General features: G+C 39.1%; 1 protein-coding gene across 13 annotated transcripts in view; it reads left to right on the forward strand.

The window, feature by feature from the left end:
• LOC121138600 (pyruvate dehydrogenase (acetyl-transferring) kinase isozyme 3, mitochondrial-like) overlaps window positions 1–3,056 on the forward strand; it is a 37,532-nt gene extending 34,476 nt beyond the window's left edge. For 11 of the 13 annotated variants that reach the window (XR_005875536.1, XR_005875537.1, XM_040741266.1 and 8 more), the window contains 3 exons: window positions 388–572; window positions 1,995–2,084; window positions 2,761–3,056. Coding sequence is in view for 11 of the 13 variants with exons in the window: in XM_040741266.1 (XP_040597200.1) it covers window positions 388–572; window positions 1,995–2,084; window positions 2,761–2,906 (421 nt within the window). In the remaining 2 variants the exon portion in view is untranslated. The remainder of the gene's footprint in view (window positions 1–387; window positions 573–1,994; window positions 2,085–2,760) is intronic. The other 2 variants (XM_040741277.1, XM_040741268.1) reach the window with 2 other exon arrangements.
• Window positions 3,057–13,423: the final 10,367 nt, after the last annotated feature.

Below are 13,423 nucleotides of genomic sequence, written 5' to 3' on the forward strand. Positions count from 1 at the left end.
TTTGAACTTTTTATTTTTCAATATAGGGTTTCTCTGTGTAATAGTCCTGGCTGCCCTGGAACTAGCTCTGTAGACCAGGCTGGAACTCACAGAGATCCACCTGCCTCTGCCTCCCAAGTGCTGGGGTTAAAGGCATGCACTACCACCGCCTGGCTTTGACTTTACTAGAACTTTTTACTATTTTGTGTATCTCTGAAAGAATTTTTGGTAGTAAGTTTCAAACCAAAGCTTGGGTTAGGTTTTAATGTTTATGACTACTTCCTTTTGCTACCTAGTAAAAGTAATGTTTATAGTTATAAAGAGTGTCAGTAGATAAGTAGACAGAGGTGGGAAGTGTGTTTCCGCCTATGAAATAGACTTACCGCATTTTGTTTCCTTCCTACACAGCTTTCTCCATGTTCTGATTAATATCAGAAACAGACACAATGATGTTGTTCCTACAATGGCCCAAGGCATGATTGAATACAAGGAAAAGTTTGGGTTTGATCCATTTGTTAGCAGTAACATCCAATATTTCCTGGATCATTTTTATACCAACCGCATTTCTTTCTGCATGCTTATTAACCAACACAGTAAGTTGGGTTATGCTGGGTCCTGTTTTAAAAAGCTAACCATATTGATTTTTCTGAAAAGTTTTCCCCTTGCTTCACTTTTAATTTAGACTTCTGGTTGTAGAAATTTCATTTCTAGCTCAATTTTTCTTAAGTGAACCCTTCCTATTATAAAAATCTGTTAATCAATATTCTTGATTCAAAGCTGTCTCTGGAAGACAATAGAGGCAGGACCACTGCCTGGCTTTCAAGGGCTCTGCTGCTTATTTCTGTGGAGATAAGGAGCTGGTTTTAATGGCAGCCACATCAATTTTTCAATGATTTAATATACCTGGGAGCATTTTCTTTTTTAGTTTTAAAAACATCAAAACTGGGAATGATGAATTGGCATATTGGATATATAAGCAATTCCCTTTATTCCACAGTAATAGGAAAATTTGAGGAAGCAAGATTATCAGTCCACGATGCCACATTGAGAATTTAGTCTGTTCCTCATGGTGATAGATGAGGAAAAAATCTAAAATTCTTTTCAACATAAAGAACTTCTTGACTGATTTCTAGTGTTGACACCTTGGTTGATTGTTTTTTAATTCTAAGAAAAAGGATCCATATATTTAGAGTCATCCTTGCTAAAGCAGAGAATGGACAAAGCATGTTTTGTTTGTTTTACTCACTTTTTGGTTCATTTTTTAAAAATCATTTGATTTATTTAGATAAACAAATGTTATAGAACTTTTAAGTATGTATTCATGTAATTTTTAGAGAACAAATTTATAGAAAAAAGGGGGGAACCTAAATACCAAAAAGCTAATCTGCTGAGATTGTGGCAACTTTCCAAGTGTTGATTTAATATAAAGTATACTAATAAAAATTTGGCTTGAGTTGCCTTTTTCTTTTTAGATTCTTTAGGTTTTTATTTAGGAATAAAAGTTTGCAAGTATTGTGTGCAGTAAAATGGAGTACTTTTTTGCAAATATTTGAACAAATATTGTTTGTATACACAGAATTGGAAAAGAACCTCCATGATGGGGGCATTTGCAGTGTTGCCTGTGAAGGTTCTTCACAAATGGCCCAAACTGCATGTGAATATTTAGTGATTGGAATAAATGACTGCTGTAGTCTTGAGCAGGGAGATAACCTGCCAAGCATGGAAATGTCTGATCTAGTTTCCATCCACTGAGGGAGCAAAGATTGGGCACCTGAGGTGTCACTGCTTTAGGATCTACTGACTGCAACTGATGGGACCTAAAGTATATCCTTCCCGCTTTTGGCTATTGTATTTGCTCACCCATAAACTGCATTTCATTACTTTAAATCATTGTGGATGCTGAAATGATTCTTAAAACAAAAGATCCTTTTGACAATTAGAAATTTATTTCTGTGCTCAACCATCGCAGCTTGCTGTGTTTCAATCTCCTTCCTTGTCTTTCTGTGTTCATTTAGCACTTCTGTTTGGTGGTGACACTAATCCTGCTCATCCTAAGCACATAGGGAGTATCGATCCCACCTGCAATGTAGCTGATGTGGTGAAAGGTAAGGATACCAACCCAGTGTCACTGAGCATGGCAGAAATAACATTGTGGTTTGTTTGAGGCAGCTCAACTGTAGAGTTATGTTGCTGTAGTCGGTGGCTCATCAGGCCGTGTTAGGTCTAAACCACTTAGTCCAAATATGAAATATGTCTAGATCAGGAAAGGATGACTAACTTCTAATGCTTAGATACCAATTTGTATTCATTGGTCAGGATTGTAGTTTTGGTTCTTTCTTAAACAGTGAACATTTCAGGATGTTCTAAATTTTGACTTGCCATCATTTTTTAACCATTTCCTTTTTTATAAAATGGGACTGAGTTCACATTTGCCAAATCTGCATGTCTTTCTGTTGTATACTCCTGGTGTTAGAAGCTGTACAGCAAGTGGGCTTAGCTAGATGGACACTATGCCAATAGTCCCAGGGTAGAACAGGCCAGATACTGGTTAACTGAGGACTTGGAGTTTGAACAACAGGTTCCATCCACATCATTCATTTAAAATAAATGCTGTATCAGGAAAACTCAACTGGCTGTAACCCACCAGGTTCCAGTACTTAAGTTGTTACTTTGTGCAGATTCATATTCCCAACCTGTTCCTTCCCAGATTGCATTTCCTACTCTGCTCCTCATCTCCCTTCACACTCAGCTGATAAGTTTACATGTCTATACCTCTTCCAGGTTTCCATCAAGGAGCTGCTTTTCAGCAGCCACTGTTAAGGACTGCCTGTGCACTATGTTTTCCTGGGGCTGCTGAGGTCGCTGTTTGGTCAGAAGATATTTACTCATGTTATTTCACTTGTGTCTTTTCTCTTGAACTGTATTGATGTAAGGCCAGGGAATGCTTTTTTACTTGTTTGATAATGTGTATAGAACCTTGGAGTGCCTGAGATAGATGATCTATAAATATTCTTTCTCTGCTTGATAAATTTTAGACACTTAAATTTGTTAAATAAATTTTATTATTAAAAATGTGAGCTGAAAAGATGGCTCAGCTGTTAAGAGCACTCGGTTTTTTTGCAGAGGACCCAGATTCTTTTCCCAGCACTCACATAGTAGCTCACAACTGTCTATTTCAATACCCTCTTCTGACCTCTGGAGGCACCAGATACACAGACATACATGCTAGCAAAACACTCATACACACGAAAAACACTAAAAAAATCTTTTTTAAGAAATTGCAAATAAAAAATACCACACACTGCAATTAACTAGTCCTAAAGTCAAGTTTTTAGGTGTGACTTTGATATGGTGGTGATGTTTTTAGTCGTAGCTTTAGAGGTACAGCTTCAGGAGATAATAAATGTCTGTACGTGGTATGAAATAAAGGGTTTGCTTCAAAATTAGACAGGATGGGGAATGAAGAAAGACTGGGCCTCTTTGAAGAACAGATTAGGCTTTGATGAGTACATGGGGGTTTATTATACTGTGGTTTACACTGGTACATGTTTGACATTTTTCTTGGAAAACACTCTTTTATTATCTTTACAAGATAAAGTCTGACTAATTTTTAGGGAGGTTATAGCTGAGAACCTGTGGAATTTGATGAGTGATAGTTTTCATAAAACTTAACAACTTCTATAACACAAAGAGATTAAGCAATGCTACAGTGCCTCAAAGGCTTTGGAGAATTCAAGGACTTGGCTCTTTTTTATTTTTTCATTTTATTTTTATTTTTTACACTTTTATTATATATTTAAATTAGGAACAAGCTTGCTTCCCATGTCAGTCCCAGCTCCCTCTCCCTCCCCTCCACACCCACTCCCCCCACCATCCCCCTCAGCCCCCCACTCCATTCCCCAGGGAGGGTAAAGCCCTCCTTGGGGGATATCTAGAGTCTGTCATTTCGTTCCAAGTGATCTCCCCTGTTCAGATCAGCTGTCTCTGCTGGTTTTGCCAACCCATTCTTTGTCAATTTGCTCACCACTCCTCTCTCTGTGTCACTGGGTTCCTATGGTTCAGTTCAGTGTTTAACTGTGGGTGTTTTCCTCTGCTTCCATCAGTCACTGGATGAAGGCTCCAGGATGGATATCGACATCGAGTTCATTATCAGTAATGGGCATTCGAGGTGGTCTCTCCACTATGGCTTAGCTAGCCAGTTGGTGTCATCCATTTAGATCACTAGAGTTCTCACTGGTGCCAGATCTCTCTTCAAACCTATGACTTCCCCAATGTTATGGTATTTATCATCCTGTTCTTCCCCTATTCTACCCCCACTCAACCGTCCTGTTCCCCCATGACCTACTCTCTCCTCCTCTTCTCCCCCTCTCTTCTTCCCAGCTCTTACTCCCCCCACACACTCCTCATGGCCTCATTAAGAGAATCACTATCTACATATGCTGTCAATAAAGAATGTACATGACACTTAACTTAAGAGGGTTAAATATCCAAAGATAACACTTCATCTCAGCTGCTCTATGCCTCTTGGTCCCATGATCTTAGAAGTCAGAATTCCATCTGGGTGGCCTGGCAACAGTTATGATCTAACATTCTGTCACATTATAGTTCACCTCCAAAATTCTTAATCAACCCTACACACTCATGGACTCACATTATATCATAATTTATTTTTTCCTACAACTGCAAATCTCATTTTGATTTATCCTTAAATGGATTAGTCATGGAAAGTGGAAAACAGAGGTTTCTGTGGCTGGAGCTCTTTAGGTTTGTTTGTAAATCTCCTATGCTTTTTGTAACACTATAACTTGCATGTATATTCTCCATATTTACTGAAATTATTTTGTCCATCAAAACAGAGTTCTATAGTTTTATGTGAAGTAGTGATGAAATTCTTAGAAATTCTGTTCAATATTTCCCCCTGTATTTTACTTAATTGTCCTACTTCCTAGTATTTAAAGTATGCATAATCTCAGAGTTTGTGAGAAAAACTTGAATTTTGAGAAATTTAAAGTTTTCCACCAAAATGTATTTTTTTGTCTTCTGTGATGGTAGAGCATTTAAAGAATACAGGCAGATTGAGACAGTTCGGGGCTTCCAATATTCATTCCTGAGCTATTCAGAGAATCTTTGAGTAGGATAAAACAAGGACAAAAACAAAAACCAGATCAAACTCTACAACCACTCCCTGAAACAAAAAAATGCCACACATACAAACAAACTGAACATAGATTTCTTTTTTCTCTTAGTTTTCCCCATATTTTTATTTAACATTTTATCCATGTCATGTTCAGTTCCATCTCTCTCCCTTTCTGGTATCTTATTTAATTTCTTTCTTTAAAGACTCAAAGTTCTTGTTATGTAGGTCTTTCACCTGTTTGGTTAGAGTTACACAAGATATTTTATGGTGTTTGTGGGTATTGTAAAGGGTGATGTTTCTCTGAATTCTTTCTCTTCCCTTTTATTGTCTATGTAGAGTAGCGCTACTGATTTTGCTAGTTAATTTTGTGTCCTGCCACTTTGCTGAAGGTGTCTTTCAGCTATAAGTGTTTCCTGGTAGAATTCTTTGGTTAACTTACATAGAATATCATATAGTCTGCAAATTACGAAAGTTTGTCTTCTTCCTTTCCAATTCGTATTCCCTTGATCTGCTTTGGTTGTCTTATTGCTCTAGCTAGAATTTTAAGTACAATATTGAAGAGATATGGAGAAAGTAAACATCTTTGTCTTGTTCCTGATTTTAGAGGAATCACCTTTAGTTTCTCTCCATTTAGTTTGATGCTTGCTGTTAGTTTGCTACATATTGCTTTTATTATGTTTAGGTATGTTCCTGTTATTCCTGATCTCTCCAAGACCTTTATCATGAAGGGGTTTTGGATTTTGTCAAAGGATTTTTCAGCATCTAGTGAGATGATCATGGTTTTTTTCTTTTTCAGATTGTTTATATGGTGGATTACCTTGATAGATTTTCTTATGTTGAAACTTCCCTGCATCCCTGGGTTGAAGCATACTTGATCATGGTGTATGATTTTTCTGATGTGTTATTGGATTCAATTTTCCAGTATTTTATTGGGTATTTTTGCATCAATATTCATGAGGGAGATTGGTGTGTAATTCCCTGTCTTGTTTGTGTCTTTGTGTGGTTTGGCTACTTATGTAATTGTAGCATCATAAAAAGGTTTTGGCAGTGATCCTTCTGCTTCTATTGTGTGGATCAATTTGAAGTGTATTGGTATTAGCTTTTTCTTCAATGTTGGTAGAATACTGCACTGAAACCTCCTGGCCCTGGACTTTTATTTATTGGAATACTTTTTGTGACTGCTTCTATTTCTTTTTTTATCATTTTTTAATTTAATTTTAAATAGCTTGTTTTACATGTCAATCCCAGTTCCCTCTCCCTCCCCTCTTCCCGCACTCCCTTCCCCCCACCCTATTGCCAAATCTTTCCACATAGGGGATATCTAGAGTCTGTCATTTTACTCTTGGTAGGGTCAAGGCACTCCACTAAGAGTCCAGGCTGACAGAGCATCTCTCTTTGTGCTATAGGCACATGAAGACAGTTTGTATACCAGGGATAGACACTGATCCAAAGCTCAGGGCCCCATAGGTTGCCCAGGCCTTCTCACTGACACTCACATTTGGGGGTCCAGATCAGTCCCATGCTGGCCTCCCCACTGTCAGTCTGGGGTCCAAGAGCACTCCCCTGTTCTGATCAGCTGTCTCTGCTGGTTTTGCCAGCCCATTCTTTGCCAATTTGCTCATCACTCCTCTCTCCCAAACCCCAGGGAGTCCAGCTTCAGGTGAGATTGGGTCTCCTGCGGGGAGGACTGCCCGCCCATCACCCATCCCCCGCGATCTTCTGGGTTGCTCCCTGCATCCAGAAGACCCGCCCACACAGGACAGACATCAGCCCCTCCAAGACCCCAACCCCAGGGAGCCCATCTTCAGGTGAGATTGGGTCTCCAGCTGGGACTGCCCTCCCATCACCCATCCCCCTCCATCTTCGGGGCCACTCCTGGCTTCCAGAAGAGCCGCCCACACAGGACAGACATCAGCCCCTCCAAGACCCCAACCCCAGGGAGCCCATCTTCAGGTGAGATTGGGTCTCCAGCGGGGACTGCCCTCCCATTACCTATCCCCCTCCATCTTCGGGGCTGCTCCCAGCTTCCAGAAGAGCTGCCCACACAGGAAAGTGATCAGCTCCTCCAAGACCCCAACACCAGGGAGTCCAGGTTCAAGTGAGATTGGGTCTCCTGTGGGAGGACCGCCCCCCATCACCCATCCCCTCGATCTTCAGGGCCGCTCCCGGCTTCCAGAAGAGCCACCCACACAGGAAAGAGATCAGCCCCTCCATGACCCCAACCCCAGGGAGCCCAGCTTCAGGTGAGATTGGGTCTCCAGCGGGGACCACCCTCCCATCACCCATCCCCTCCATCTTCGGGGCCGCTCCCGGCTTCCAGAAGAGCTGCCCACACAGGAAAGACATCAGCCCCTCCAAGACCCCAACCCCAGGGAGTCCAGCTTCAGCACCCCCAGCTTCAGATGCAGTAAGGAAGGAGGCCAGTGGAGACAGAAAGACCCCACCAGCACCCACTGGAAGAAGAGATGGGAAGAAGACAGAATAAGAGATCACTCAGCAATAGAACCACCAACATGACCCCACCAGAATCCAGGGATCCAACACGCAGCAAGACGCTAAAAGCACTACATAGATGAAGAAGAGGAGACAGACCTTAAAAATTATTTCATGAAGATGATGGAGACCCTCAAAGAAGAAACGAGGAAATCCCTTAAAGAATTAGAAGAAAAAACAAAAAAATCCATGAAATGGGGGAAAAATTCAAGAAATAAACAAATCTCTCAAAGAATCTAAAGAGCACCAAGAAAAAACAACCAAGAAAACTAAGGAAACAGCTCAAACAGTTGAAGGATTGAAAGCTGAAATAGAAACGATAAAGAAAACACAGAATGAAGGGATGCTGGAAATAGAAAAGCTTGGTAAACGGTCTGGAACTACAGATGCAAGTATCACCAATAGAATACAAGAGATAGAAGAGAGAATCTCAGGGGGTTGAAGACTCATTAGAGTATATAGAGTCGTCAACCAAAGAAAATCTCAAAACCAACAAATCCTTAACACAAAATATCCAGGAAATATGGGACACCATGAAGAACCCAAACCTGAGAATAATAGGTATAGAAGAAGGTGAAGAACTTCAACTTAAAGGTACAGAAAACATATTCAACAAAATCATAGAAGAAAACTTCCCTAACCTAAAGCAAGATATGCCTATGAAAGTACAAGAATCTTACAGAACACCAAATAGGCTTGACCAGAAAAAGAAGTCACCTCGCCATATAATAATCAAAACATCAAACCTACAGAGTAAAGAGAAAATATTAAGAGCAGCTAAAGAAAAAGGCCAAGTAACATACAAAGGCAGACCTATCCGAATTACACCTGACTTCTCAATGGAAACGATGAAAGCCAGAAGATCCTGGTCAGATGTCCTACAAACGCTAAGGGAACAAGGATGCCAGCCCAGACTACTATATCCAGCAAAGTTCTCAATTATCATAGATGGAGAAAACAAAATATTCCATTACAAAGCAAGATTTAAACAATAGGTATCCATGAATCCAGCTCTACAGAAAATGCTAGAAGGAAAACCTAGAGCCAAGGAAGATAACTACATTCACAAAGACACAGGCAATATATAATCATACTTTACAAAACACCAAAAGAAAAAGGGAGGAGAAACTACACAAAATAACTTCACTAACAATAAATCAAGCACAAACAAGGATCACCAATCAATGGTCATTAATATCCCTCAATGTCAATGGCATCAACTTGCCTATAAAAAGACACAGACTAGCAGAATGGATACGAACACAGAACCCTTCCTTCTGCTGCATACAAGAAACACATCTCAACACCAAATACAGATGTTATCTCAGAGTAAAGGGCTGGGAAAAGATCTTCCAATCAAACGGCCCCAAGAAACAAGCGGGCGTAGCAATCCTAATATCTAACAAATTAGACTTCAAATTAAAATCAATCAAAAGAGATGAAGAAGGGCACTTCATATTCATCAAAGGAAAAATACATCAAGACGAAGTCTCGATTTTAAACATCTACGCCCCAAATACAAAGGCACCTACATTCGTGAAAGAAACTTTACTAAAGCTCAAAATGCACATAAAATCTCACACACTAATAGTAGGAGACTTCAACACTCCGCTCTCACCGCTAGACAGGACCTCCAGACAGAAACTTAACAAAGAAACAAAAGAATTAATAGAAGTTATGACCCAACTGGGTTTAACAGACATCTATAGAACACTCCACCCAAATACAAAGGGATATACCTTCTTCTCGGCACCACATGGAACCTTCTCTAAAATTGACCACATAATAGGAAACATAGCAAATCTCCACAGATACAAAAAATTGGAATAACCCCTGCATCTTATCAGACCACCATGCATTAACATTAGAATTCAACAATAACACAAATCGCAGAAACCCTGCAAACTCATGGAGATTGAACAATGCACAATTGCACCATCCCTGGGTAAAGGAACAAATAAAAAAAGAAATTAAAGACTTCCTCGATTTCAATGAGAATGAAGACACAACATACACAAACTTATGGGACACTTTGAAAGCAGTGCTGAGAGGAAAGTTTATAGCACTAAGTGCCTACATGAAAAAACTGGAGAACAGTCATACTAGAGAATTAATAGCACAGCTGAATGTTCTAGAACAAAAAGAAGAAAACTCCCCAGGAGGAGCAGATGCCAGGAAATAATCAAATTGAGGGCTGAAATCAATCAAGTAGAAACCAGGAAAACACTGAGAAGAATCAATGAAACAAAGAGTTGGTTCTTTGAGAAAATCAACAAAATAGCAAACCTCTGTCCAAACTAACCAAAGACAGAGAGAGAACATGCTAATTAACAAAATCAGGGATGAAAAAGGGGACATAACAACGGACTCTGAGGAAATCAAGAGAATCATCAGGGCATACTTTGAAAATCTGTACTCCACAAAATTTGAAAATTTAAAGGAAATGGACAATTTCCTGGATAGATATCACTTGCCAAAACTAAATCAAGAACAGATAAACAATCTAAACAGACCTATAACCCCTAATGAAATAGAAGCAGTCATCAAAAGCCTCCCAAACAAAAAAAGCCCAGGCCCAGATGGCTTCAGTGCAGAATTCTACCAGAAATTCAAAGAAGAGCTCATTCCAATACTCCTCAAAGTATTCCACACAATAGAAGCAGGAGGCTCACTGCCAAACTCTTTCTACGAGGCTACAATTACCTTGATACCCAAGCCACACAAAGACACAACTAAGAAAGAGAACTATAGACCAATTTCCCTCATGAACATTGATGCAAAAATACTCAATAAAATACTTGCAAACCGGATTCAAGAACACATCAGAAAAATCATCCACCATGATCAAGTAGGCTTCATTCCAGGAATGCAGGGATGGTTCAACATTAGAAAATCTATCAATGTAATCCACCATATTAACAATCTGCGAAAGAAAAACCACATGATCATCTCACTAGATGCTGAAAAAGCCTTTGACAAAATCCAGCACCCCTTCATGATAAAGGTCCTAGAGAGATCAGGGATAACAGGAACGTACCTGAATATAATAAAAGCAATATTCAGTAAACCAACAGCTAACATCAAACTAAATGGAGAGAAACTCAAAGCAATTCCTCTAAAATCAGGAACAAGACAAGCTAAGCAATAGTGGAAGGACCACCTCGAATGCCCATTCCTGATAATGAACTTGATGTCTATAACTATCCGGGAGCCTTCATCCTGGGACTGATGGAAGCAGAGGCAAACACACATCTAAGCACTGAACTGAACCCAAGGAACCCAGTGACAGAGAGAGAGGAATGATGAGCAAATTGGCAAAGAATGGGCTGGCAAAACCAGCAGAGACAGCTGATCTGAACAGGGGAGTGCTCTTAGACCCCAGACCGACAGTGGGGAGGCCAGAATGGGACTGATCTGGACCCCCAAATGTGAGTGTCAGTGAGAAGGCCTGGACAACCTATGGGGCTCTGAGCTGTGGATCAGTGTCTATTCCTGGTATACAATCTGTCTTCATGTGCCTATAGCACAAAGAGAGATGCTCTCTCAGCCTGGACTCTTAGGGGAGTGCCTTGACCCTACCAAGAGTAAAATGATAGACTCTAGACATCCCCTATGTGGAAGTATGTGGCAATAGGGTGGGAGGGAGGGTGGAAGGGGAGTGCGGGAGGAGGGGAGGGAGAGGGAACTGGGATTGACATGTAAAACAAGCTATTTAAAATTAAAAAAAAACTAACGAAAAAAAAGAATAGAAGCATATATTGTATGTATTTTAATAAAAATAGCCTTAAATTTGAAAAAAAAATGAAAGGAAAGGAAACTTTGGAAGCAAGTGGATGGGTTGAACTGTCTCACTCATGGCATTTGGTGGTTGAGGACTGGTCCCCAGGAGCTACTTTCAAAGCCTGTGTTAGATGAAAGTCTGCTTAGCCCCACTGTAGACAAAAGAGAACTCATGGGCCTCAAGTCCACTGGGTTCTGCTGAAGCAGATGTTCTACCTAGAGACCTGTGGACAGCAGGAAGAAATGCCTTTGGTAACACTGAGTTACACTAAGTTCTACCACAAGATGCTATGCTGTTAGACTCTACTGAAAATTTGCAAGCATTGAGAGATGGAGAAATTAGTTTTCCCTGGGCATTATCCATTATCAACTGTTCAACAATATAAATGGACATGTATTTAAATTTATATGTGTTTAGAAATATACATGTGTATGAATGCATGTATGTGTATAGATATATGTATGTGTAGAAATATATACATTGCATAAATTCTCATTTGTGTATAAAATATGTGTATACATGTACAAATGTAAGCAAGTATATAAATTTATATATAGGTATAAATGCTACATGAGTAAGTTGCTTACACTTGTATAGCTGTAAACATGTATATGCATACATATATATAACTTTATATATGGATATAAGTGCATACATGTGCATAAATGTAAACATGTATATAGATGCATTGATGTGTATAATTATGCATTTGGTTACAAATGCATACATGTGCATTAATGCATAAATGTGTATAGATGCAAAAAAAATCAGGAACAAGACAAGGCTCTCCACTCTCTCCATATCTCTTCAATATTGTACTTGAAGTTCTAGCTACAGCAATAAGACAACAAAAGGAGATAAAAGGGATACAAATAGGAAAAGAAGAAGTCAAACTTTCACTATTTGCAGATGATATGATAGTTTACATAAGTGACCCAAAAAACTCTGCAAGGTTACTCCTAGAGCTGATAAACACCTTCAGCAATGTGGCAGGATACAAGGTAAACTCAAAAGAATCAGTGGCCCTATTATATACAGATGATGAAGTGACTGAGAAAGAAATCAGAGATACATCACCTTTTACAATAGCCAAAAACAGCATCAAATATCTGGGGATAATGTTAACCAACGAAGTGAAAGACCTGTATATCAAGAACTTTGTGTCTTTGAAGAAAGAAATCAAAGAAGATACCAGAAAATGGAAAGATCTACCATGCTTCTATTTCTTTAGAGGATATAGATCTGTTTAAATTGATTATGTCTTCTTGACTTCATTTTTGAAATTGGTATCTATCCAGAAAATTATCTGTTTCCTTTAGACTTTCCAATTTAGTGGTGTACAGATTTTCAAAGTGTGTCCTGATGATTCTTTTGATTTCCCCAATGTCTGTTGTTATGTCCCCTTTTTCATTGATGATTTTGTTAATTAGCATGTTCTCCCTCCCTGTTTTAGTTAGGTTTGATAAAGGTTTGTCTATCTTGTTGATGTTTTCAAAGAACCAAATCTTTGTTTCATTGATTATTTGCATTGTTTTTTTTGTTTCTACTTTATTGGTTTACGCTCTCATTTTGATTATTTCCCAGTATCTACTCTTCCTGAATGAGTTTGCTCCTTTTTGTTCTAGAACTTTCAGATGCTCTGTTAATTGTCTAGTGTGGCAATTCTCCAGTTTCTTCACGTAGACACTTAGTGCTATGAATTTTCCTCTTACAACTGCTTAAAAAGTGTCCCAAAGTTTTGGTTATGTTGTGCCTTAATTTTTATTCAATTCCAGGAAGTCTTTTATTTCTTTCTTTATATCTTCCTTTACCCAGGAGTGATGCATTGAGCATTGTTCAATTTCCATAATTTTGGGGGTTTCTGCAATTTGTGTTGATAATGAATTCTAATTTTAAGCCATGATATTCCAACAGGGAACAGGGGGTTATTTAAATTTTTTGTATCTGTTGATGTTTGCTTTAATGCCATGTATGTGGTCGATTTTAGAGAAGGTTCTATGTGGAGCTGAGAAGAAGATACATTCTGTCTTGTT

This window comes from Mesocricetus auratus, unplaced genomic scaffold, assembly GCF_017639785.1.
Source record: "Mesocricetus auratus isolate SY011 unplaced genomic scaffold, BCM_Maur_2.0 contig_5122_pilon_obj, whole genome shotgun sequence".
NCBI classification, from domain to species: Eukaryota; Metazoa; Chordata; class Mammalia; order Rodentia; family Cricetidae; genus Mesocricetus; species Mesocricetus auratus.